The 25,235-nt window shown below is 38.2% G+C and overlaps 1 protein-coding gene across 1 annotated transcript in view; it reads left to right on the plus strand.

Moving 5' to 3' along the window:
• CLVS1 (clavesin 1) overlaps positions 1–25,235 on the plus strand; it is a 98,366-nt gene that overhangs the window by 25,983 nt on the left and 47,148 nt on the right. The window contains exon 2 of the mRNA XM_061995723.1: positions 2,584–2,758. Coding sequence (XP_061851707.1) covers positions 2,584–2,758 — 175 coding nt within the window. The remainder of the gene's footprint in view (positions 1–2,583; positions 2,759–25,235) is intronic.

The raw sequence follows: 25,235 nt of genomic DNA on the forward strand, positions 1-25,235 counted from the left end.
ACAACTTCCATGTAGCCTTTCAGGAGTAATTAAGCAGTCTTTAAAAGTATCAGTATAATGAATATGAGTTGAATGTTCTGTTAAGAAAACTTTCCCATAAACAAAGAAGGAAACCTTTTCATGATGTGGTCTTATTTTCACATCTTTTGTAATAACAAGTTCCTTTTAAGATTTGCAAATATGGGGTTAAATAGAGCTCTGCATTAGTCCAGTTTCCCCAGTCTAGCCAGAAAGCTCATCCATGAATGACAATAGCACTGTGTGTTGATGTCAACAAGGCAGTAGTGAAGTCTGGCATGTGTATGAAGACACTTTTGGGGGCCCTGCACATCTAGAAGCTTCCCCAGGGCAATTCTTGTGGAAGATTGATCCTTTTGAATAAGGATGCTGGAATGGTTAGGGTATATTAAGACATGGGTGCCTTTTGGAACATCTTTCATACGAGGAAAGGCTGTGGGAACTGGGGCTGTTTAGTCTGGAGAAGAGGAGACTGAGGGGAGATCTTATTAACATTTACAAATGTCTAAAGGGTGGGTGTCAGGAGGTTGGGACATCCCTTTTTTCTATGGTATCTAGCAACAGGACAAGGGATAATGGGATGAAGCTGGAACACAAAAAGATCTACTTAAACATAAGAAAAAACTATGTCACTGTGAGAGTGAGGGAGCAGTGGCACAGGCTGCCCAGAGGAGTTGTGGAGTCTCCTTCCTTGGAGATCTTCAAGACCCTCCTGGACATGTTTCTATGCGACCTGATCTAGGTGAACCTGCTTCTGCAGGGCAGTTGGACTAGATGATCTTTAAAGATCTTTAAACCCTTCCAACCCCTACCATTTTATGATTCTATGATTCACTATTTTGTTACTGAAAGTCTTGTAATGTGATACTTCTGCTAGGAAATCATCACCTGTTTCAGCTGGGCAGTGGGTAGTGTATCCATATCACAAGGTTTTGAAATAAATTTAGACTAAATGTGCATGTGGGTTGCCAGTCCAATCAGTATGCCTTCAACTTACTTTGCTAAGGAAAGTAATCAACTTGTCTGTTTAGCACAGTTTCCCTGTAGGATTTGGAAAGGTCAAGGATTTTCTGTTCTTCCAAGTGAGGGAAGGGTGATCTTGTAACCAACAGCTACAAAGTTAAATATCTTTAAACTGTATGTACTGCAAGTTGCCTCAGTAATTTTACTTCAGAGATGTTTCTAACTTTTTCAGAAAGACACCATTCAGAAACACTAGACTCTGTTTTTAGAGAAGGAATGTATAATTCCACTCAAAACCTGCTGAGACAAAGAAAGAGTAAGAAAACAGCATTTGCTTCTACTACAAATTTATCATGTGTTGCTGCCATTTAAGGGTAGAAGTCTTGATGGTAGAGAAGTTTGTTTTGACTGCCAGTTTTTTTTTCTCTCAGGCAGAATTTGGACCAACACTTTTGTAGGCTTAGATGACTTGTTTTCAATTAAAGAAAACAGTAGAAAATTATTAAATTAAAATCTCCATGGAAGAATATGTTGTGAGTCTTCCCTGTCAACTGACCTCAGTCCTCATCAAAATTTGAGAATTATGCAGAGGTAAAGCAGACTGTAATAGCAGTAGGTTACAGTTCTATTTTCACAAGGTTAAGCTGTACTTTCTGTAGCTTTCCTTGTTTGTTACTCTCTGAAAAAAATCTGTTGTTTGTAAATCATCTTAACAGTAGGGATAGATGAGGAGAGGGCCTGGTTCAGCTTACTTGAGTGTAGATACGGAATAAGTCATTAATATATCCAACCCTTCTTTTGTAAAATGTGTGAAATGGAAGTAGAAAGCAGCACAGACTTCTCAGTACCAACTTTCAGATTAAAGTAAATGTAACATTTTCTTCTCTATCACTTGCTACCTCCATAACGGCCTCCAAGGATTCAAATTATACTCCCAGAGCTGAGGGGGGACTTGCAGCAAGCCTATTGGTAGCTCCTAATTAAATAAATGTTCCCATTTTGGGTGGATGCAGCTATTTTGGATGTTGCATTTGTTTTGCAGAAATAAGGCAACAGTCAAACATGATAGTGCAAAGCCTCGGATCATTCCCTCCACTCAAGCAAGAAGACAGGGAGCCTAGCTATAACCATACCATTATATTGATATCATACCAATTTCTTTCATTTTTTCATTTTCTTCTTTATCATAGAAATTAAAAAGGGAGGGAAAAATCCCAAACAAAAAACAACGGTAAAGTGTATCCAAAGGATCAGGGATTTAAACTGGCAGGCTGAATCTGTTTTGTTTTACCACAGACAAATATTTTCCCAAAGTAGTTTAGCTAAAATTTATTTTAAGGAATTCCAGAAGAAACAAAAATATTTCATTCAGGGTTTATTTTATCCACCAGTGAGCAGTACTTCTCACACCAAGCAGAGAAATGTGAATTTCAGAGCAGGAGCTCTTTAGTGACACCTCTGAAACAACTCTCCGAGAAGAATAATTCTACCAGAATAAATCCCCATCTCTTGCTCGTGCCCCATCCACAGCAAAGCAGAGCATCTTGACGTTTAAAGATAACTCCAAATACTGATTATATTTTTTTTCTACTTTGGCTTTAGGAACTCCTTCATAGATATCCTTCGGGCTATCCTGCTGTCCCTGGAAGTGCTCATTGAAGATCAGGAGCTTCAGATAAATGGCTTCATTCTAATTATAGATTGGAGCAACTTCTCCTTCAAGCAAGCCTCCAAGCTTACGCCATCTATCCTCAAACTGGCCATTGAAGGGTTACAGGTAAGTAACCTGTAACTTACCTATAACCTTTACTGCTGAAGATGGTAATTTTTGCCTCAGCAGACACTAAGCAGGGTAAAGGGTAGTGGGAGAAAACAATCAAGAATCTTTGGTGCTCCGTCCACTCTCAGCATAGATTGATTTTCAGAAGTTTCATTTTGTCTGTCTTTTGCTTTTATTTCAGCTGTAAATCCAGTATGTATGTTACTGTAGCATTAAGAATGATGGTTAGAGATTTGAGGGTTAATCCATTGGACAATTCAGGGAGATTAAAATCTGTTAGCATCTGCCTTCTGAAGCATGCAGACCACATTCAAGCACATCTGTATGCAAAGAGAAGCTGGCAGGAGAAGAGAGTAGCTGCATAGGCAGACAGAAGTCGTGCTCATGTGGAAACATTTGTGTTGGAGAGAAAGGAAGAAGATGCAAGACAGGCTCACTGTTGTGTCCTCATTCTGGCTGCCTTCATTTGTCACACAAGATCCTGTTACAGCATGGTTCAGACTGTTCAGGAGCTGCGCATCCACTTGGTGCTTGCTAAAACCATGCGATGTTAAGGGCTTAGGGGGAAAGATGGCAGCTGTGGCCTGATAGAGCAACCTGATGGATGAAGGTAAGCTGTGATGCTCAGAGAGGACACCAGGCCTCTCCACTAGAGTCTAAGCCCATCACTGTGGTTAGACCTGAGGTAGATTTTTAGGTTTGAAGTAGTCTGACACAACCTTATTAGTTGTGGGCATTTGATATAATCCATGAACTATTTAGGTTGGAAGGATCTCTGAAGATCACCTTGTCCAACTCCTTGCCCAAAACCGGATTGACTTCCATCTTAGACCAGATGTTTCATGTAGCTATGTATTTTAAGAGAGATATTATAAGTCTTTGGGTTTTAATTTTATTTTTAGTACTTTTCAGTCATAGATACCTCAGGAATAATGTTCTCTGGTATGTGTCTGTATTTTAACTCTAATTTACATACTAGAAAGAACAATTTGTTCAACTATTTTACTAACAAATTGTCTACAATTATATTGTGATTGCCTCTACTTTGTGTTATTATTCAAAAATGAAGTAGAAAAATCTGCCAGCAGTTTTAAGACTGTGATCTCCTTTATGGGGAATTTATATGTATTCTAAAAAATTAGAAAGTCAAATTGTGCACTTATTCCTTAGGACAATATCTTATCTTCTGCTGCTACTATCACTTTGTCTTCCTTCACAAAATAACATTTTGTGGTTCAAAAATGCCTCCAGTCAGAAGGAAGAGAAATCCAACTGAAATTTATAAGAAAAACAAATTCCAGCAAGGTGTCTTTGTGCCTATCCAAATTTTCTACTTCCAACTTTCCAGTAAGAGGTCAGTTTAGCCTTCATCCTATCCAATTTCTGGCCATGGCACTGCCAAGGGGGATGCCTACTGCAAGGGAATGAAGTGATACATCCACTGTATGGCAGCTCCAGCTTTGAAGGGTGGAAAAGAAAGATATTTCTTTCAAAGCCAGTTTCCCTTGCTGACCCTGTTCATAGGCTCTTCTTCTACAGAAGAAAGAAGCTTACCTCAAAGGAGCCCACAGTTTATTGTTGGCAACAATATGTTTCTGGAAGTACCAAAGCCTGGAAGTACCAGAGTTGGTTTTATGATGATGTCATTGGCCTGACATTCTATGCTGGGCAGTTTAATGAGGCTGCCTTTCTCGTTGGTGTGTAGGCATTCATTTCTGGTTTTTTCTACTGTCGTTTTCTCCATTGTAAGTAAAAAAGTAACTGTCTCTCTAGAAAGTACAAATTGGGATGTGTCCCAGACTGTTCTAACCACTGGCAGACTTGATGGGTTGTAGGTTTTATGAATGCTGCACTCCAGTTTAGCAAGTTTAGAAGCAAGTCATTACTGCTTATAAAGCACCGTATTTAGCAAGCAATGTTACTAGGGGTTTTTTTGGGGTATTTATTTTCTTACTGAAATCTTTGCTGTTGAAATATCTTCATTAGGACTTTGTTCTGTTATTATTTTAAAAGAATTACTGCTATCCTGATGTGAAATGTAATAACCTATTTTTTTCTTACAGTCAAACTGCTTTAAGTAAATTAATGTATTGGCAGTTCTTTTTTTTTTTGTATTTGCATTTGTATTCCTTTTTTTTTTCCTGAAATTGCTGCTGCAGTGAATTTTCACAAAGTGCAGAGAACAAACATTACCCAGGTGCATATGTTAATGCATCCTGTGTTGTAAGACCAATACTAGTCAAATCTAATAGACTTAGCTGCAGAGATTAATATGTTGTTATTATATAGGATGTTCCATTCCAAATGCTATAAAGTCTGTAAATACCCAGGGAAATAATTATGAGTGACATTGGCACATAGCTGAAAGCACATTTTGCTCAATACTACTCTTTCTTCTGTTTGGAATTTTTGTATATATTGCATCACATAAGATATTTTACTGTAACTCAACAGGATGCCTACTCTGTTTCTGATATGCTGTCTAATGACCTAAAAGTAGTTTAATGTTTGCACTTTAAACAAAACTTATTTAGATGCTAAACAAATATTTTTATGGTATAGCAATTCTCACTGAGCCACATCAGCGTGGGAACAAAGGTGTACTTAATGTCTAAACTATCTCTGTTCAGTTCTTCTGTCACAAGGGAATTTTTACTGTGTGTTTTGAGCTTATCCTGCACTCCTCCCTAGCCCTTACTGTTTTCTGAGTTTTAACATATTGAAGACAAGATTGTCGTGTGGATGGAAAGGTGGGAGAAGAGATGTATATAAAACCAATATATTTTGCCAATAACTTGATGAGTTTTGACTTCTGATCTCTATTCCTTTAATGTGAACAGCTTTTCCCCTTCACAGCATATTTCTCCCCTCTGTTCTCTTCATCTGTGAAGTTATATTTCCCTGTAACGCTGATCTTATAATTATCCTATGATGGTAGACAAAATGTAATTGTAGCTTAAGTTAACCAGAGACTGATCTTTTGGCACTTTGCATAACAGCTTAGAAGCATCGAAGTCTAATGGCAAAGGTGAGAAACTCACGTTGCGATCATAAAGCAGGAAAAGCATGTAAAACGCGGTTGCTAGAATCCTCAGTATGCAGTATGCTTGCTACTGACCACTGCATTTGAAGACCTCTGATAAAGACAGGAGTTATGGCTAAAGTATATATATGTCACATTCAACATAGCCTGGGTGTCCAGTGAAGCCCAGATTTATGTTTTTTAAATGCTGGTTTGGTTTTGCTCTGAGGTTGCAGTTGCTTTGTAGGATGCTCCTACTTTTGAGTCTAGAGAGCCACTGTTTGCTTCTGCCTTGTGTACATACATGTTTGTATCCATACAGAAATTCCCCCAGATAATCTTCTGAGTTGAAATACAGCAGCTTCCCCAATGGCATCCAAAAAGGTGCTGAAACAATAGGTTAAATGATCATATCTTGGCCATACTCTATTTTTCTCTGGCTATTCTGTAACATGTAATTGTACTCACATATGTAAGGACAGTGTCTCTTAAAAAAAAGGCCCTGTACCTAATTTCTGACAATGATGAATCCCAGCAGAGATGATCTCTATGGTTCAGCAAGACTTTGATTCAAATTTCACAGTCATTGCAGCAGATAGCAGTTAACAGGGAACAACCAATATCAGCAAACAGTTTCATTCCCAGATTTTCTTTGATAACAGTCTGACAGAAGTTATGACTGACAATGTCCATTTCGAAGATCCATTAAAGTTCTTTTTTTTTAAAAAAAAAGAATCATCAGTTTATCGTTACCCAATGAAAGCTGGTATTTCTGAGAGTAGAGGGAAATGAAAGGAAATCAATGATGCATGACTTGAGAAGACCTTCATCAGATACTGGTACTGATAAAACTCTGAGAAAATAATCTTCAAATAAGATAAACTTGTATAAGCTTCTCTTAGAAAATTGTTCAAGGTACATTGGTCCAGAATAACTGATGCTGAGGTCCGATAATCAAGCTAACAGGGGTTTTTTGGACATTATTGGAGATTATCGCACTTCAAAATCTGGAATGAGATAGCAGACTGGGGACCATTCAGCTTGCTTAGAATTGAATGAAGTTTTTTTGATCTTTAATACAAGCAATAGATTTAAATAAGTTACTTTTTTTTTTAAAAAAATTCCCTCCCACTGTAATTATGTGGCATTGAGAAACTAAATATCAGCTAAATTACAGCAGCAGATTACTTGTGTCCTGATGCTATCTTATACAATCAATTATTTTTCATGTTGTGCTTCAGAAGGAAGAGTTAAAATATAAAATATACTCAAAATGCCACTAGAATATAGAGCTTAAAAGAAAAAATGTAGTCCAATATTACAACAAATGGGCAATTTGTTTGTTTGTTTGTTTTTCAAAATCTTAGTGAAAAATATGAGCTTTTAGAGCTGATGAAAGTTTTCCAGTAAAAAACATGTTTTTTTGGAACAATGTCATGTTTTCAGGATAGAAAGTATTAGGGTGAAATATGCTTCCAAAATTATGTGGGAAAAAAAATCTGGCAATACATTTGTTTCAAAAATTTTCATCTGGAAAACAAAAATACTTAGTATTCCATTTCACTATAAGTGATAAGAAGTACTTGATTTCTTTCTTAATTGTTATTATTTCTTGCTTTTTCAAAGTTGAAATGAAGCTGAGATAATGGAACAATAGTGCAGACCATCATGACCCTGGTTAGTGGGTAAGATCAAATCCTGTGATCAAACTGGGGTTCTGAACACAGCCCCTACACTCCTCATGCATTCGAAAACTTTGCCAAACCCTCTGCCCTGCAACTTTGGTCTTTCCTTCACCAGCCTGGACCTTGGAGAAGATGATTCTTCTCTCTTTGCTTAAACCTGTTTATACTCTGAAACCTTGGGTAGATGTGATGTCTTCAACTTTGGACAAACTATAGGATGCCTTACATAGTAAGTATAAGATACAACTAGTCTTTCCATAGAGCTTCTGAACATAATGCTGCTATTTGAAAATTTAAAATGAGTGAGAATCCTCATCATAACAAACTGAAGAACACTCTATAAAAAACTTGTTCTAGCTCAGCCTTTCTGTAGAAATCTATAATTTAGGGAGAAGTCTGTCTATGCTAATAAATATGCTATGATGCTGTTATGCCTCCTCAGGTGTTTATAACTGGTCTCATTAGCAGAAAGACAGAATGCTCTCTGTCATTGTCTACTGAAGGCAGAACAGAACAAATCCTCTGTAACAGAAGCTAGGCAAGTAAAACCATATATAGGCGTATGTATACACTGGTTTCAGAAAGGATAAGACCTTTAGCACGTATATAAAATAGCCTTCCATGTAGATTCTAAAGCTGTTTATCTCCAGGAGACTAAAATGTAGACTCCAAAGCCACTCATTCCTTTGTTTGGCTCCTGCAGGATTTTGAGCATATCTGCATAGTAACACTGACTTATGGCAACTAAGAATCAGTCCCACTTTTCCTTTCCCTGTTAAAAAGAAACCTACTTGAAGATGCACCATTTTTGTTTTGTTTGGTTTGGGTTTTTTTATGTCTGGAATTAAAAGTCTTCTAAGAGATAAACAAAATATTTAAATGCTGTATTTTCTGCAAAAGCCTTGATATCTTTCCCAGGATAGAGAAACTGAAGAAAAGAGGATATTCCAGAATGATAGATAAACATTTCTATAGTAGCGGCCCACTAAAAGACAAGCAATTTCCTCAGAATATAAAAGCAGGATGTTCCTGTACTCTAATTATAGTGTGTTGTTATGTCCAAAAGGCATTTTGTAGCTTCCCAAACTAGAGTCTCTGCTACCGACATTAAAAGAACTGCTAATAACTTATGTTTGTGGAGGTAACATTAGCTATACAAACACAGGTTTACCTACAGAGGGGGACAAATCTTTTATATGAAGAAAACAGAGAACTCCTCCCAGTAAGAATGATTTAACTGCTTCTAAAAAGAGAAAACTTATAGACGCAATGATGTTCAGCATTGGGAAAATGGCTAAAGTTCAGAATTTAGCAGATGCTATAAGGTACAATGGTATACTCTGCTTCTCAAATCTCTGTAGCAAAAAAACCTGTCTTGATTTCAAATTTACTACTTTTATGAGATATAAGTCTGCATGTTTGGGTGTTTGAATGAAAACAAATGCAATAGACACACAAAAAACATACTTTTTTTTTCCTTTCTCCATTAAAGGCTGTCTCAAATGTTGCCAAATCTGCTTTTTAAGTTTTACTTTTTCCTCAGAGGAAAAGGGACTGATGTTGAACGGCTGAGCATGAAGTCACAGCTAATGATGATCACTTAGTACCCAGTGAAATAAGGTCAGGTTGAATCATTCCAGAATTGCTTATGCTGTCTGTCTCCAAGAGCTGTTGTGATATGTACACTGAGTACTGTCTGAGCTTTTAGTGGAGAATGCCTTTGAAATTATAGGAGATGAGAAAAGAAATTGACTCGTGTATAAAATAAAGGTAGATAAACAGACTTTCCTTTCTGTAAGAGAAAGCCTATGCTCGTTTTTTTCCTGTCATCTCTAGTGTGCTGACTTTAACAAGTAAAAGAAAAGCATAGTATGCTGTAGACTCACAGTTGTCACTTCAAAATTTGAATTAACTGCTTAGTAGAATTGATCAGCCCAGCCTTGTTTGCCAATTAGAGGCTTTGGGGCTTTTGGCAGGGAGGAAAGGACAATGTGGACAGCCTGAGAGGCTGGTTTTATTAAGTGGGTGCTTTTTTTTAAACTCCAGTTATTACATTTTACTAAAGAGTTCATTGAGTTGCTGATAAGAGATAGACAGGAAGCGAATACTTTCAGCCCAGCAAAGAAACAGGAAGTTTGTGTAGTAGAAAGTAGCGAGTAAAAAGGCAGCTAGCTAATGCTAGTCATACTCAAACCTTCCGACTAACATAAGCATAAATAGCTTGTGTTGTGTGGTGAACTTTTCTTCCTCTCTTAGAATGTGAATGTAGACATATGTGCTTTCATGAATTTACATTATCCTTGTTGTCATTAATTTCAGGAGCGATTCATCTGTAATAAATGTTTAACTTCTTTTACAAGCCAAAAAGCCTTTTTCTTTTTAGCATTGAAACTGAGTGAAAACTTTACTAAAGATACATTTTTGCTTTGAAAAATATATAAAGCAATTATACAAAAATATATTTTAAAAATTGCATACTGAAGATTAGATCAGAAAGATCCAAGAGTAGTGACATTTCAGTAAGAGCTATGTGCCAGTAGAGGTGGAATAGGTACTATTTTGTTTGAGATGTGGGGTAGGTACATGTGGGTAGGGAGATGGAGGATGACAGAGCAAGAGGAGGAGTGATGATATGACTGTACACTCTGATATGTGGCACGGATTATCCCCTGAGCATGGGTGGATAAGGACTTGGGTCTCTCTAGGAGAGGACTCATGCTCACTAACAACTGCAGAACTGAAATCCATGTGCCCTGGGAAAGCAGCCATGACAGTGTAAGATCAGTTGTCCCCTTACACCTTGGGCCCACAGTCCCTTTTTCAGAACATGCTGTCGAGGATGTGCTGCATCAGTGGAAATGGCCATCAGTGGAAGCGGCCCCAACCACTGCAGTGCAAGAGCCAGCAGCTTGGCTCAGATGGCTGCAAGGAGAGCTCATGCCAGGACTCTGCATTCACACTGTCCACTCTGCTGCTCTAGGCAAGGTATTAATTTCTGGTGCAAGTTTTTAACAGAGAGCTGCAGACAGTAACATCTTAAAATTTTGCAGAAAAGTAAAGCCTGCTTGTTGTTTGAATCCTGTTATGTGCAGAAAAACAGCACTCTCCTACCACACGTAACAATTCTCTTTGAAGTCTTATCTATTATTATTACTTCCTCCTAAACAAAGCAATTAATATATTCCTTAATCCTTTGTATGGTCATGCATATTTGTATGATTGATATGTGTATGGTTAATAAGGTCAAAAGAGACTACAATGTTTTCAGTAAGTTTGAGGTGAAGTCCCAACTAATGTACATAGGACTTTTGCTGCTGCCTTGATGGAGGCTATAATTCCATGCCTATTACAGGAAGTGATTTTCCACTTCATAAGAGTTTCCTGAGCTTGCAGAAAATGTCCTTCAACATCTCAGCAGTTTTTTGGACCTTTTGCATGTCAAGTAGAAATTTTGGTCTAGCAATCTTAAAGCACTCTATTTTGTTCTCAAACATTTCTATATCTCTTCTTAGCTTTGTAGAGCTTAAGATTTGTAACAAACATTCCTGAGTAGCAGAGGTTCCTTATGCAAAAATGTCAACCTGAAACATCTCAAACATCACAGTCTTCCAAAGAAGTACAAAAACATTTGGTAAAAAATTCACCCTTCTTCCTTCTGCCCATCACCCCTCTCCTCCCTACCCGTTACCTCCTGCTAAGCTTTGATTTCAACAAATAAGCATTTTCTGAGGGAAAAAAAAAGCATTTCCATGGAAATTGTTCCAACAGTTGTACTGCTCTGTAATTCAAACCTTCCTACAATCCTTTCAGGATGTATTTTGCAACCCTTTCTGGTAGAAATATATTAGACCATTTGAATGTGCATTCAGTTTTTCACTCTGAGCACACTCCCACTGTTTCAAACTGTTTGCAGTAAAATCATTTTAAAGTATGGCTGAAGTGTAATAAAAACAATTTCCATTTTGGAGGAGGCTTTCTGATCAACTCCAGTCTACATGCAATGAAAATGCAGCTAAGAAAAAGCATAGCTAACACAAATACAATTACAGTGCAAGTGTATTTCAAATAGCAGATAGATTTAGAATTTCATAAAATTGATATTTTATGAGAAGAAAGGCAGAAGCATGAGTATATGTGATGAGAAATATAATTCATCACTGTTTAAGACTTACAGAGGATAACAGCAAAAGTTTCAATAAACTGAAAATATAATTCAAGCTTGCCTAGGATTAGAGGGTAATAAAAACTTTCTGTTTTCCAGGAGAATTTAGAAGCTGCTTTGAATTAGTAGAATTGTGCTCAGTAGTACACATTCTCTGTGTTTGGAGGAGATGATTTCTGGTGAGTTGATGGGAATGGTCATTTAAATGCACATCTGCAGTAGTTACAAAGGGTTCTACTTTAACTTCTGTGTGAAGTTTCTCAGGAAATATCAACTTCCCAGTATAGCACAGATAGCATTTATATAGTGATGGGCCTTTGTCACATAATTTGATATCATTTATCAAGTTTATTGCTGTTAAGAAAGTCCTAAAGACATAAGGATTCCTGAATCTATACTGTAGCTGAAAGTAATGAATTGGTACAGATAAAGCTTCTGACTTAATTAATAAATGTGAACGAGCATTCTGCTAACATTGGAGACAATATCTACTACTCACTCTCCGTAAAAAAATGTTAGTCATTCTACTATGCAAAAAAATGTACAGTTTGAATTTTCAGACAAACTCCAAACTTTTTTTTTTTTAAAAAAAAACCCAAAAAGCAAAAATCAGAACATTTATGCTTAAGACCAACTGGGTAAATCTTGGTTTCTGTTATTGGCCACTGTCCTTGCTTAAGCTGAGTCAATGATCAGTGCAGCATGGAGACTGTCTGCAGTCATTTGGCATCACGTGTGGAAGAGCCACTTGGACAAAGAACTAAGGAAGCAAAAAGCAGCCAATCTGCAGTCCCAATCAGATGTTGCATCAGAATCCCTGCAGTTAAGCTTTTCTATAAAAAAAAATCAACATTTTCTGGAAGAAGATCCCAATTTTTCACACACAAAAAATAAACAGTTTGGCCAGAAGAGCTGCCTCTTGTTGAAACTGAGAGAAACTGTTTCTCTCTAAGATTCTAGCTTACTTTTATAGCGTATCACTTATTCCTACCCAGTCCCTGCCATGGATACATGGGTACAAAGGGTCTTCTGGTCATCTAATAACAATTTTTGCTTGCAAATACTAGATCAGTTCAACCCCAGGCATTAAATCAGCTAAACATTATCTAGCTTTTTCTGCTTCCCAGTCTCCCTTCTCTTTTTCTGCCTTTGATATTGCTTTCTCCTCTAAAGATTAAATGATAAATAAAGCTGAGAGATAAACCAGGTGTGCAAGGTGTGCATTATGTGATGCTAAGCTCATATGGTAAAATGTTAGTCATTCAAACACACAAAATATAATTAACTATTCACAAAATTTTCTTCCTCCAATTTGTTATACATGCCTGAGTGAATGTTAATGGGGTCACTTAGCTCTTTGAACTGCTGCTGACAGAACAATAAAGAGTTCCTGTGGTTTTCAAGAAACAGCACAGTATAATTTTGCTTGCTTTGCAAGGGCATTTCTTAATGATATCATTATACCCTCTAAACTCCTAGTCCACTCTCAGATACTCACAACATTTCAAATGACAAGTTACCTTCTCTTCTCCCTGGGAGAACTGAATCTCAATTATAATTTATAATGTGTTACTTACTCAGTGAATATTCTTTCCCTGTGCCTCTCACAGGTGCCAGCTATTGTATTTTAATGACGCATCCCCATTTTATAGCCTTTCTCCTCTAAAACTAGAACGTTATTTAAAGGACTAGACCTCTTATCCAGTTTTCTGAGTAAGGAAGGCAAATAAAATCCATTTGAACTGTCTTAAAAGACAATGAAAATAACTTAGGTTTGTCTCTGTTTGGATATAACTTACACCTGTACAGTATTGTCTGAGAATATATGAATAACTTTACCAACAAGTTTGTGCCACCTGTGATAAAATTCATTCAAATATTTGAAGAATTTTACTTTGACTGCTTGTACCTTTTTGAGGCCATTTGTTCGGCAAAAATATGTTTGTTATACTAATAAAAGAAGTGAATGCTGCTATTAGCTTGAATAAATTTATTTGGTATCTAACTCTAAGGATTGCTCAGTACTGTGTATATAGGAAAAAGTAAAAAATGCAACCCTTTGTAGCAGTGCATTCCTTTTCTTTGAGGCTAATGCAGAAAGTACATCTTTAGGATTCTGGGTTCAAACTAAAAGAAAAAAAAATCAGTAAGCAAATTTGCATGCTTCTGAGAGATTTTGCAAATTTGATTTTGGGTTTTTTTTCTTATATTGGAAATTTTACCCAGTGCAAGTTCTGTAATAATATCAGAATATGATTCTCAGAAATTTGCTTTTAACAGCAGTGTTCTGTTGGGCATGCACTTTGTTGAAAATAAATACCTGACTTAAACCTACTTCCACGAAGCTGATTATCAGGCTGCACTTTTTTCTCAGCAGCAACAGCTCTCATAACGCCTCTCTTCAAATTACTTTGGACCATCAGTAATTATCCATGCCACTGGCATGAAGAGGGGCAAATGATTAAGGATTGCAACACAGTGAATCCCCAAATATGTCACAAGCATAACTAATATGACTGTGATAACCACAGGCAAAAATCAATGTCTCATTTTGTGTATTTGAGAGTTGTACCGAAGCCCAGAGAACAGCTTCATGACACCTCTCCCCAGACCCTGGAGGGTGTGTTTTTGAGGTAGACCACTTTGAATCTGGGCTGGCTGGCACACTAAAAGAAGACATGAATTAACTTGTGCGAAATGAATTTCACTGCAGATGAAACATCTGCTGATTTATGTGTATACTGCATCCTTTGGACAAAACTGCCACCAATAGAGATAGCCTTGGAAGATGTGATACAGGTGAAGACTTTGTATCCTTCTGATTTCTTTGCTACCCAACTGTTGTCACACGTGAAGCAGATTTTGCATCCCTTAAACATTTCAAAATACTGCTTGTACGTGCTAAAGCAGCACACCACCAACTTTAAAATTATTTCTCTTTTTCTTTTTAACTACCTTTTTACCTCTTAAATCATAAACTCACTTTTGCCACTGAATTTCTCCAATTGCTAATGAGCATCAGAACTTTACAAGCTGAAGTATTGTTACACTGCCATGATGGGTGGTTTTATGAAGTAGAACAGCTAGTGCCGCATCTTCTTTCTTTCTTTCTTTTTTTTTGTTCGGCATTACAATTATGTAAATAAGATCAGCAGCAGCACATTAAACATTGGTAAGCTTCCTGTCAGGAGGTAGTAATGGAAAGACACTTGCAGTAGTTTGCTTTGTCAGAAAACATGTTTCACTTTTTCTTTTGTTGCCACATCTCCCACATTCTTAGTGTTCTGCCTTTTCTCAGATAATTTCTGCCTGAACTTTAAGGTACTGTATCTTTGGAGATTTTTGTTTTAGAGTAAGCAAATATCAGATGGTATTTCATACTTTTACTCCCTGTAAGAGCTTTAAAAGAGTTTTAGCATGTGGAGGGGTAGAAGGGATGATCACTTTTTTTCATACTACACACTTTTCCAGGACTTATGTACTATCAGCACATGCTGAGATGCTGTAGGAGTGCAATAGAAGAGATTAAAAAACCCCAACCTATTAATTTTACCCTGTAGTAAAAAATTTAAAAAAAAAAAAGGACACAAATTAATAAAATGTGAATTGGCCTTTAAAATATAAGTATCTGTGTAATTTTGCATCCTGGGGTTGAAACAAATTTGGACTTGTGTAATCATAGCAATTCCAAATAGAGTGTGACCCATCCCCCCCAGCAAGTCCTGTCATTGATGGCATGTTTAAAATCTAGATCCAGCAGAAGCAAATCTTTGAACCAGAATTCATGGCAAGCCCTCTTTCTGTGGGCTTGTTTTTAACAAAAGATCTGTAATATCTGAGGCCTAGAAACTATTGTTCTGAAAAACTGAAAGAGCAGGAGACTGAGCAGTACAATCAGTGACTAGTGTCACTGTCACTGGTGGCACCTGTTAAAAGTCACTAGTATGAGGATGAGGAGGTAGCAAATGAAGCTACTAGGGACCAGATTTGGAACAAATAAAAGGAGGTAACTCTTCCTGTAGTGCACTATAGACCTGAAAGTCCTTGTCTGGAAGGATATGTAGATGCCACATGAATTCAAGAGGTTAATGTGAGACAAATCCAGTGAGAGTGACATATCTGAGATCTGAGAACCACATCTGACCCTAAAAGTGGAGAAGTGAAGGCTGTGATCATGTTGTGTGACGACATGCTTACCTGCTACTCCTCTTTCCTCAGCAGCTGTGTAGGGCATCTGGTCTAAAGAGAGGATACAGGGCCAGGTGTGTCTTTGGTCTGTCTGACTTGCACGGCTGCCTTCTCCTCCAGAAGCAGCAAAATGTGCATCTGTCTTCAGTGATTCCTTCAAGTACTACCCAGTCATGGTAACAGATATAAAACACTTCGTTCTGTGAGTCCAAAGACACTAAGCAGAAGTGGTCCTAAATTTTCTCCTGGGATGCAAGTGTCAGTGTCAGGACAATGGGCTGCAACAATAGCTAAGGAGCAGCCCTTTGCACTATGGGACCTGGTTCTTCTCTAGTCAGTGCAACTCAAAGGAGTCAGGACATGCATTACTGGTTTATGCATGGTTTATACATGAAAACAGATTAGTATTGACCCCTATGAATGTTGGTCAAGCCCATCATATACAAACTACAGTTTGCTCAGTCAGTGGCTCTGCTATGGATGTTACTGGTACGGCAGTGTATAACTTTTTCCCTTCAAACATCAGTTTATTTCCAATTTCTAGCATGAGGGAAGGATTTACAAACATGATCTTCTAGGCTTACTAAGTAAGTGAAGATCTGATGCTGTCAATATGATTAAAATGAGCAAACAACCACCCACCATCTATACCTGATCTCCCACAAAAGAGGGAACAACTACATCCCGGAATGAAATAAAAATGTCTGAGCCAATGCTCTGTAAGTTGACAGGAAATCATTGAATATATACTGTCCCCTCCAAGCTACAAGTTTCATTTTGAAACAAATCTGTACTTGGAGGCATCAGTAATTATTTTCATTTATTTTACGCTTCAGTGATATGTAAAGCTGCAGTTTTGATATGGCTTGCCAAATGCCTCTGTTGATTTACATAAAAGGTTCACAGAAGGCAGAAATATTTGCCTGAAGAATACAAATAAACATATTCAAGAAAACAAGATGATAGTAAAAATGTAGTAAATTCTGAAATTAGTGGAAGGATGATTGTACTCCTCCCTGTGCTTATCTAAGCATGGCTATAAGCAGAGTTTGGTGGACCAAAGCATGTGTCATTCAGTTATGCCTACTGATATATCACTAATTTCCAAATGGCACTGCTGCCATCTTAGTGGCCTTTTTTCACAGAGCGTGAAGGCTTGGTGGGTTGCTGGTCTGGCCAAGGTGGGTGAGGGCAGAAGCTGTTCTTGTAATGCTGGAGTGAGCACTGCTGATGGAAAGGCTAGAAAGGGAGAAATCACAGAGCCTTTTCCTCCACCCTCTCCAGCAAACCCCTACCCACCCTGTCCTGTAGCCAGATGAGGTGGTGATCTTGATCATGAGATGAAAGCTACAGTGTGGTACTATTCCTTCAATGTCCCACAGAGTGCCTGAGGCACAGGAAGAGCAAAAGACTTTGAATCCCCAGCTCTGTTCTGGCAGAAGACCTTGCAGTCTTTCCCAGCACTTTTTGGCTTCTTTGCAGGAGTTCTGCACAAGCCACAGGACTCAAAAGGGAGAGAATTTCATTTTAAACCCTACTGCTGCTGTTGCTGCTCTTGCTGCGCTCCACCTATCTGCCTTTGAGAAGCTCTTGGAAACTTCACAACAGGTTATCTCTTCCAGGTGGGCAAGAGAGTAGCATTCAGAGCAGCTGTTCCGTAATACTGTTACAACTTCCCTCTGAAAACACCCAAACTCCCCACACTTGGCTTCTTTTTTATATCTCTAGTGTCATGATTTATTTATTTCTTTAAATGTAAACATAAGTATGATCGGAAAATTTGACTCTTCCTTTGCATTTGCAGTCTATGTTTTAAGCCTCTGAAATGCATCAGTTAATGTCTTCAAGATTTTATCTGCTACCATAAAGGCTGGAACCATTTTCTTCCCGTTTTAATGAAAGCCAAGCATTAGTGCAATATCACAGGAACAGCAGCTCAAGCTTTAAGGGAATCCTTGAAAATCCTAAGATTGATTGTAAGTGCTGCTTCTTTATCTCCACAGAAAAGGAGGTTTATGTATGCCCTCACTCTCTTGCAAGGCCTGCTTGGGACCTAGCTGCTGCTGCTGGCCTTACAGAAGAGACAGCTGCATTGAGTACGGTTGTGGTGGCAATAGAATAGTTAGGTTGAATGGAAGAGGAGAGTTACTGGAGAGGTACAACCTCTCTCAGGCAAACAACACATAGCATCTGTTGCACTAAGCATGGTTTTGTGAGCTGCTCCAACACTTCCCTCCTCACTAAGTCCACATCTGAATGTTTTCCACAAAAATCATGTCTATTTCCAGCTAAAATAGTTTGTTATTAAAGACCACCTTGCTCTTCCTTTGGATGCTGTCAAAAGAATTCCTCATACAGAGACCCTCATTAGCTTAGTTTTGCACTGTGACGATGTGGAGTGAGTTTTGAGGTCTTTTGCTCAGAGTGAAGGGTTAATATTTAAGAAATCATATTCTTCCTCTTCAAATCAGAGTAACAAGGCTTACCTTGTGGATGCAGTGCTGTTTAGCCATTTGCTTCCACTAGCATTACAAAATGAAATCAGAAAGGAGTATGAGAGCAAGCTTGATTTTACTGCCACTTGCATGCTCCCCAAAGTCCTATGAAGTGAGGATAAGTGAGAAGGGAAGAGCCTGGCATTACTGCTGATTCCAGGCTTTAGCTGGAAAAAAACCTCTCGTCTTGTCTCTTGCAAAATGAGCACAGTTTGATTTGGAGACTGTGAATTCAGAAAATTGTTCCAGTGATTTTAGAGAGCCCTTTGCTTAGCTGTTGAAAGACCAGACCGGAAAACAGGTCTCTATGTAGTGATGTGCACTACCAACCACTACAGCATCTTATCTAGGAGTTCAGTGGATGCTCCACCATCTGAGCTATGCTAGTGATTGCTTGAAGGCTTTCTTGAAGATGCATGCTATCCCTGTCTGGATTTACTAGGCAATTTGCAGCAATTACTTGCTGAAAATTTAGTGACTTTTGCTAAGCAGTAGCCCAGACTGAATGTCCACCTTTCTTCATTATATCCTTTAAAGCTCTGCGTAGCTGAAAAGCAAGAACTCCTAGTTGTACTTTTACTGCTGTAAGTTTCCCTGTACCATGCTTTTTGTTCACCTTTTTAACATTGACAGCAGTGTGAGGCTGGGAGGCAAACATATTATTTACAAGGAAGCACACATGTTCCTGTACTGGAACATGGAGTTTTTTAATAGGAAAAGGTCTAAATGAGGCAGCTAGCAGAGTTTTGCTATCCAGGTTGTCTTTGTACCTCCTCACACAGCTATTTTATCATAAAAATGATTAATAAAGAGTGTTGATCCATAGCTGCATTTTCACAGTGCCTTGTGGGAAATAGTGCACTATAAATGGAGGAGAATGAAACATCTTTTTTCAAAGATGAAAACAGGAATAATAAAGTGATTAATGAAATAAACTCCTGCATTTTGATTGCAATGAAAAAAAAAGAATAAGGAATAATAAGGTTCAACAAGAATTAAGCAAATAATACTCCAACCTCCCTGAGAGAGGAAGAACTCATTTAACACCCCTGGTACGAATGGAAAGGAAAAAAAAATGTTTGAATTTGGCAGAAAGATACTGTGAGTCATCAAGGACTGGTAGTGAGTTTGTTTTGTACTCTGTATTGTATTCAACCCATGATTTTAAAGACTCCTGCAAAACAAGACCAACTTTTGCTGATGTAGCAATCTGTCAGCAGGCAGCTGGGCTTCAGGGCACAGTCAATGGTACTGCAATTATTTACAAGGAAGATCAAGTAACCTCTAATTCTTTGGATCTTAGTCCTCTTTCACCTCCCCCATCTTCCTTTAAAATACAAGGCTGAAGAGAAGACGATAAAGACAAAAATACGCTCTGTGGGGTTAATCTCTTTGCTAAAGAGAGGTAAGGAGAAATTAAACAAAAAAAGAAAAAAACTAAATGTGCATTTTCTCCAGTTGAATTTTCCAAATCTTATAAAAAGAGAAGTTCCATATCTAATTGCAGAGTAAAAGAAAGGAAATAAAGGGTCTAAATACACCTGCTTTTTTTTTCTGGAATAGATCTTACTTTTTGTTCTTTGCATCCTTTTAAAGCACACTTCTGGGAACCACATTCTGTATCTAAGTTGCAGGAGCTGCCTGGATCTTTCTGTCTGGGATGGGTGGTGAGGAAGGAGGTGCTGTGGTGGAGGAAGATAGGCTTAGCTAACTGTGACTCAGTGCAAGCAGATGGTGGCAGATGGTTCACACAAATGTGATGGGTCCAGAGATGAAACGTTGAGCAGAGTATTGAGAAATCAGCTTGGTGTTTCTGACCTTGGAGCAGGGAGGGTTGCCGGTGGAGAGGCTGGGACAGAAGAGCAAGGAAGTTGAAGAATTTGGCAGAAGGAGCAAGAGGATGGAAGGATTGAAGGGATTCAGAGTTGTGTGGTGCTCTGGGTGGCTTTTCAGGGCATAGAGGCTGGGTGGTCAGGTACACACTGTGAAGCTTTGGGAAGCTCTGAATTGAGATGGATATGTGAAATTAGAAATAACCATAAATGCCATTTTTTGAGAGATACAGGCTGTGGTGCAGTTGGAGAAGGGACAAGGGGTCTCCAAATTGGTGGACCAAAAAGGACAGAGAAAGCTTAAGAGGTTGTGTGGGGATAGCATTGCTCAGGCATACTCATGACAATCCTGGTTTGTGATGGGGAGCACACACAGAGGTCTACTATGCCGCCCTATATCCCTGAATTAAAAAACCCTGACTTTTTCCATACCACCAGGACCACTAGGGCTGGTCAAGTGACCTGCAAGATGCCTGCAAGTGCAAGTAACCATTTAGTCAGTTTTAATAATCGATAGTACTACATAAGGCCTATATCTACACCTTATTGATAGGCCTAAATATGGAAAACAGAGTTTATTTTGAAACAGAGTGCAGTTAGCTTTCCTTTTGTACTCTCTCAGTTAACATGTGAAGCCAAAAGGATCTTATCACTAGATCCAAAAGAAAATACTAGGTCCACACCAGCTCCATGACAAGGTAGCATCCATATGAAAAATCAGGTCTTCTCACTCCCCAGAGCTTGTTCTGGCTTGAGTACTTAGCACTAGCTGTCCTTGGCCACCCCTAGGAGTGTCTTTCTAGTGCTGAAAACAGCACTGTATTTTAACTGAATCATCTTTTTTAAAATACAGTTTGTGTGTATTCTTACATGACAGTTCTTCTTTTTAAAAAAGTTAGGATCATGATTTTGAGTTAGGTGATTGGAGTTGAAAGCAGTGTCAGCTCCAGAGCAACTTCTGAGGACAACTGGGTGCATGACTCTCTGCTGCAATACCCTGCTCTCTGTCACTCAGACTCTCACTGTTAAAAAGCCCACAACTTTGTAAGCTACTTAACAAAATATAATCTCTCGGTATTTCTTTAATATTCCTTTTTGTTTACTGAGATTGAAAGGACTCTCCCTTTGAAATCTCAGACCCCACAGTAATTGACCATATATGCTTCTCTATTCCTAAATTATAAATTTTCCTCACCTCCTGGTCTGGAGCCTTCTGCAAGTGGTGGTAACAAACAAATTGAGACTTTATTCTGACATATGTTTATTGTAGCTGCAGCTATCAAAAAAAGAAATGGTATACTGATTCACAGTTTAAGCAGTACTCTTAGCTCTTTATCTGTTTTTATATATTATAAATTGAATTGCCAATACTCTGGTGCAGGTACACTTCTTAAAGATAATCAGATGATTTTAAGCTATGAGTGGCTATTTTAATGTAGACCTAGATGGTAGTCTTTTTGTTACAAACAAGTAGTGCATTTATTTTGCTCCTCATATCCTCCAACCCAAACCTCTAAAGTCCCACTTTGTCCCTCTCTCCCAGGAGTACTCACTGCAGGGGTCTCTCACAGAGAGCTGGAAAATGACTTTACAACTTGCACAGATACTTCAGATTGCAACAAAAGGTGGTCACCACATAGAATTGCGAAGCTTTTGACACGCCTTACAACACTAGAGAGCAATTGCATTTTCCACCTTGTAGATTAGTAGTGTGAAGCCTAAAAAGCAAGACCCTTTTTACAGTCATGGTCCTGCTACAGGAACCCTACACTGCAAATCTGGTATTAATCTCCTGTGCATTTCTAAACCTTTCTATATGACTCATGAAATAATACTATAGCTGTTAGTACCTTCCTGACAGCAGTGGTTGGGCTACAAACACGTCTATTTAGATATTTTTATAAATACAAACATGTATATATAAGCATACATAGGTAAGGTGATGGTGGCTCAATGGGGGTCTCTTCCAAAACTAATGTCCTGCTGCAACTCCAGTGAGCTCTTCACAGACCTTTGCCCTACTGGGATTGCCAGATGTGAATCAGCCCCCTCAGTTTGTGCTCACCATGACCTCAAGGCCCTGTGGGATCTGCTGTCATCCAATAGTAGCACATACTTACAAATACCCTGATGCATTTTTGTCATACTAATATTTGCACAGATGTTATGGGAAAAGTTACACAATGAGAACTCTCCTGTGCAAGCAAGGTTTTACACATGATCCTGTAGATCTTCTGTTTGTCATCAACTACAGAGGTTTTTTTTCCCAGCTGAATAAGATTCTAATTTTTGGACAAAACCTGCAATTGTTTCTATGTATGTATATATTTTTTGTTTAATAGAAATCTTACTTTAATAAAAAATGCAAGGTTTTGCCTTCTGAAGTAGCAGAACAGTTGAAAATTTACAATAGACTTTACAATAAAGTAGCTCAGATCTGTCTCCGATACATTTTTGGCATAGCTGCCATTATTTTCATTGAATCACAGCTTTACAGTTTTACATATATTGAAACTATGAATAATGTGCACTCAACTTGCTTCTAGCCATTTTCCACCTGCTTTCATTTCAAAAGTTACATATGCTTCATAGCATTTGATATTACACGTCTTTTTTCCCTTCTTTGAATATAGATAAGATGCCCTACAGGGAAGGACATAAGATACTTTAATTCACAAACTATATCTTGCAATAGATGCAGAAATATGAAATAGAAACTTTCTGTTTTTTCAGTTCAGAAAATTAAGGGTCATTTTCTCTTGGGCCATTTTCTCTTCCATCCACTAGATTAAAAATTTTGTATACGAGTTTTGCCAACAGCAAGATTTGACGAGTAAATGTACTGCTTACATGAATTCCTAGAACTGACAACAAGGACAAATCTTTTGCTGACTTCAGGACCAAGAATTTCAGCCTAGTGAGTCATTTTGAACTATTTCCTCTTCTGAGAGTTCATAATCACAGGGGATTGGATGAAAAAATGGAAATCCAGAAAACTTTTGCTCTTGTATTTTTGAACTGCAGATACTCATCTATTATTTCATTGGGAAATCCGCTTAGTTCAGGAAAGAAGAGTAATTTGCATCACTGAAGTTCATGAAGTTTATGCTTTTTTATTCTGTTGTTTAAGTGTCTAGCTGGGAATGACAGTTACATGTGAATGAGCAAGTATTTCTGAAATACTATCACTGTTTTAGTAGCATTTACAGCCATTCAGAAAGGTACAGAATAACTTCCCAAACCAAAGTAATTCCATCATCAATCTTTTAATTAATTAAGAATGTGTAGCTTTATTAAATCAATGCCCTTTCTACCGTAATGATGTGTTGCTTCTTGACTCTTTATCTACTTACTTCTTGCCAGGGCAGGGTAGAACAACTGGAGTGAAGACATGCATGAGGCAGCAAAGTCAAATGGTATTTGTATGGCTGTAAACATCTGTTTCAGATGTCTCTTTTCCCTTTCCCTGTCATATCATCTTATGGGAATGTGTACCTGTGTGAAGTTATGTGATGGGGCTAATGTTTTATTGGAGGGCTATCTTCCAGGGGAGGCAGATAGCTTCTTGCTTATATTCAGCACCACCAATTTCTGGCAGCTCTCAAATTTATGAACAGGGTGTGAGGTCCAAGAAGGACTGGGAGTGCATTGCTGGAAGCAGAGGTGTTATTAGTTCCAGGGTGGGCAACAGAAGGATCCTCCTTCCCACCTCAGGGATACTTGAGTCTAGAGGACTTCTTAAGAGGCACCCATCATGCTCACTTCCTCTCTGAGCCATTTTCTCCCTTTGCCAGTGCACTTGCTGGGATATCTACCTCTCCTCTGAGATCTGGAGGACATGGTTAAAAAATATAACTGCTGAGAACACAGATGTTCTGCTTTCAGCATCCAGTCACTAGTATTTCTAACAAATGCTCTGTCATTTCCTGGGCAGATCTCAAGAGGACTGAGTTCACTCATGTTTATGTTCAGTGCTCCTCTTCAGTTGGACAAAATCCCTCATTTCTGCCTGAGGCTCATTAACCTGGGTTAATAAACTCTCATTATCCGAGATTTCCTCAATCAGCTGCTGAATTGATGATGAGCCTTCCAATACATGGCTACATCAGAGTGAGAGGTCTAACATCATGTAATTAAAATCCCCATTATTCTAGCATGAAGGTGACTGAACTGACACAGAGCAAACTATGACTACTAATTCAGAAAATAACGATGCAGAGTGAAAATGCTCAGCACTTCTCTGACCCAGAAATCTTCCCATGCCTGCACAGAACACAGCTAAAGGAACTTTAGATTCTGGGAGGGACAAACAAGTCATTTAAAATTGGACACTGAGTCAGAGGAGGTGCACAATATATCTATACAGCAAGAGAAGAGTCAGGAGATGTCTGAGATGAGCAATGAGTAGCAGGGAGCTAAATGAGAGAGATGTGAAGGAAGTAATATTGTTTCAGGTATGATGTGGCACATCCACACCGCATGAAATGGAATTACTAATTTAGATAATGTTTAGTCAAGGGATGCACTCTGTAGTGAGGTGAAGGCATGACTTTGGTACTCTTTAGGCTTGTCTTGTTGATTCATGTCCTTTCCTTTTACAAGTCAAATTATTTTTTCTAATATATATGGTACTGTCGTGGGCATGTGTAATCCTTTTCCTAGTGAGGTTTGAGGAAAAGTGAGGTCTGAGCTCTTTATTGAACTATCTTTGAGAATGCTTAGCTATAAAATACACATGCTCAAACAATTAATTTAACTGGTATCTCTGTTAGATTTTTCTCATGCTTTTTAGATCTTTGTGTCTTAAGTAATATGCAAACTGGGAAATTGTTATGAATGTATTAAGTCTCCCAGGCAAAATAACTTTTAAAGCAAAACAGCCATGACAAGAAGGAAAATGAAGATGTTTAGATATATGTTCATTATACTCTAAACTGAACTGAGCAGCGGATGATACAATTTTCAAGTAATAATAACGAGATTGATTAATTCAAGGTCTTATGATAACAGTATTTACAACAGCAAAATTTTATCCTATGTCTGCACATATCTGGGCAGGTGATTCTGGTATCAACAGAAAGTGATGGATT

Source organism: Colius striatus, chromosome 4 (genome assembly GCF_028858725.1).
Source record: "Colius striatus isolate bColStr4 chromosome 4, bColStr4.1.hap1, whole genome shotgun sequence".
Lineage (NCBI taxonomy): Eukaryota > Metazoa > Chordata > Aves > Coliiformes > Coliidae > Colius > Colius striatus.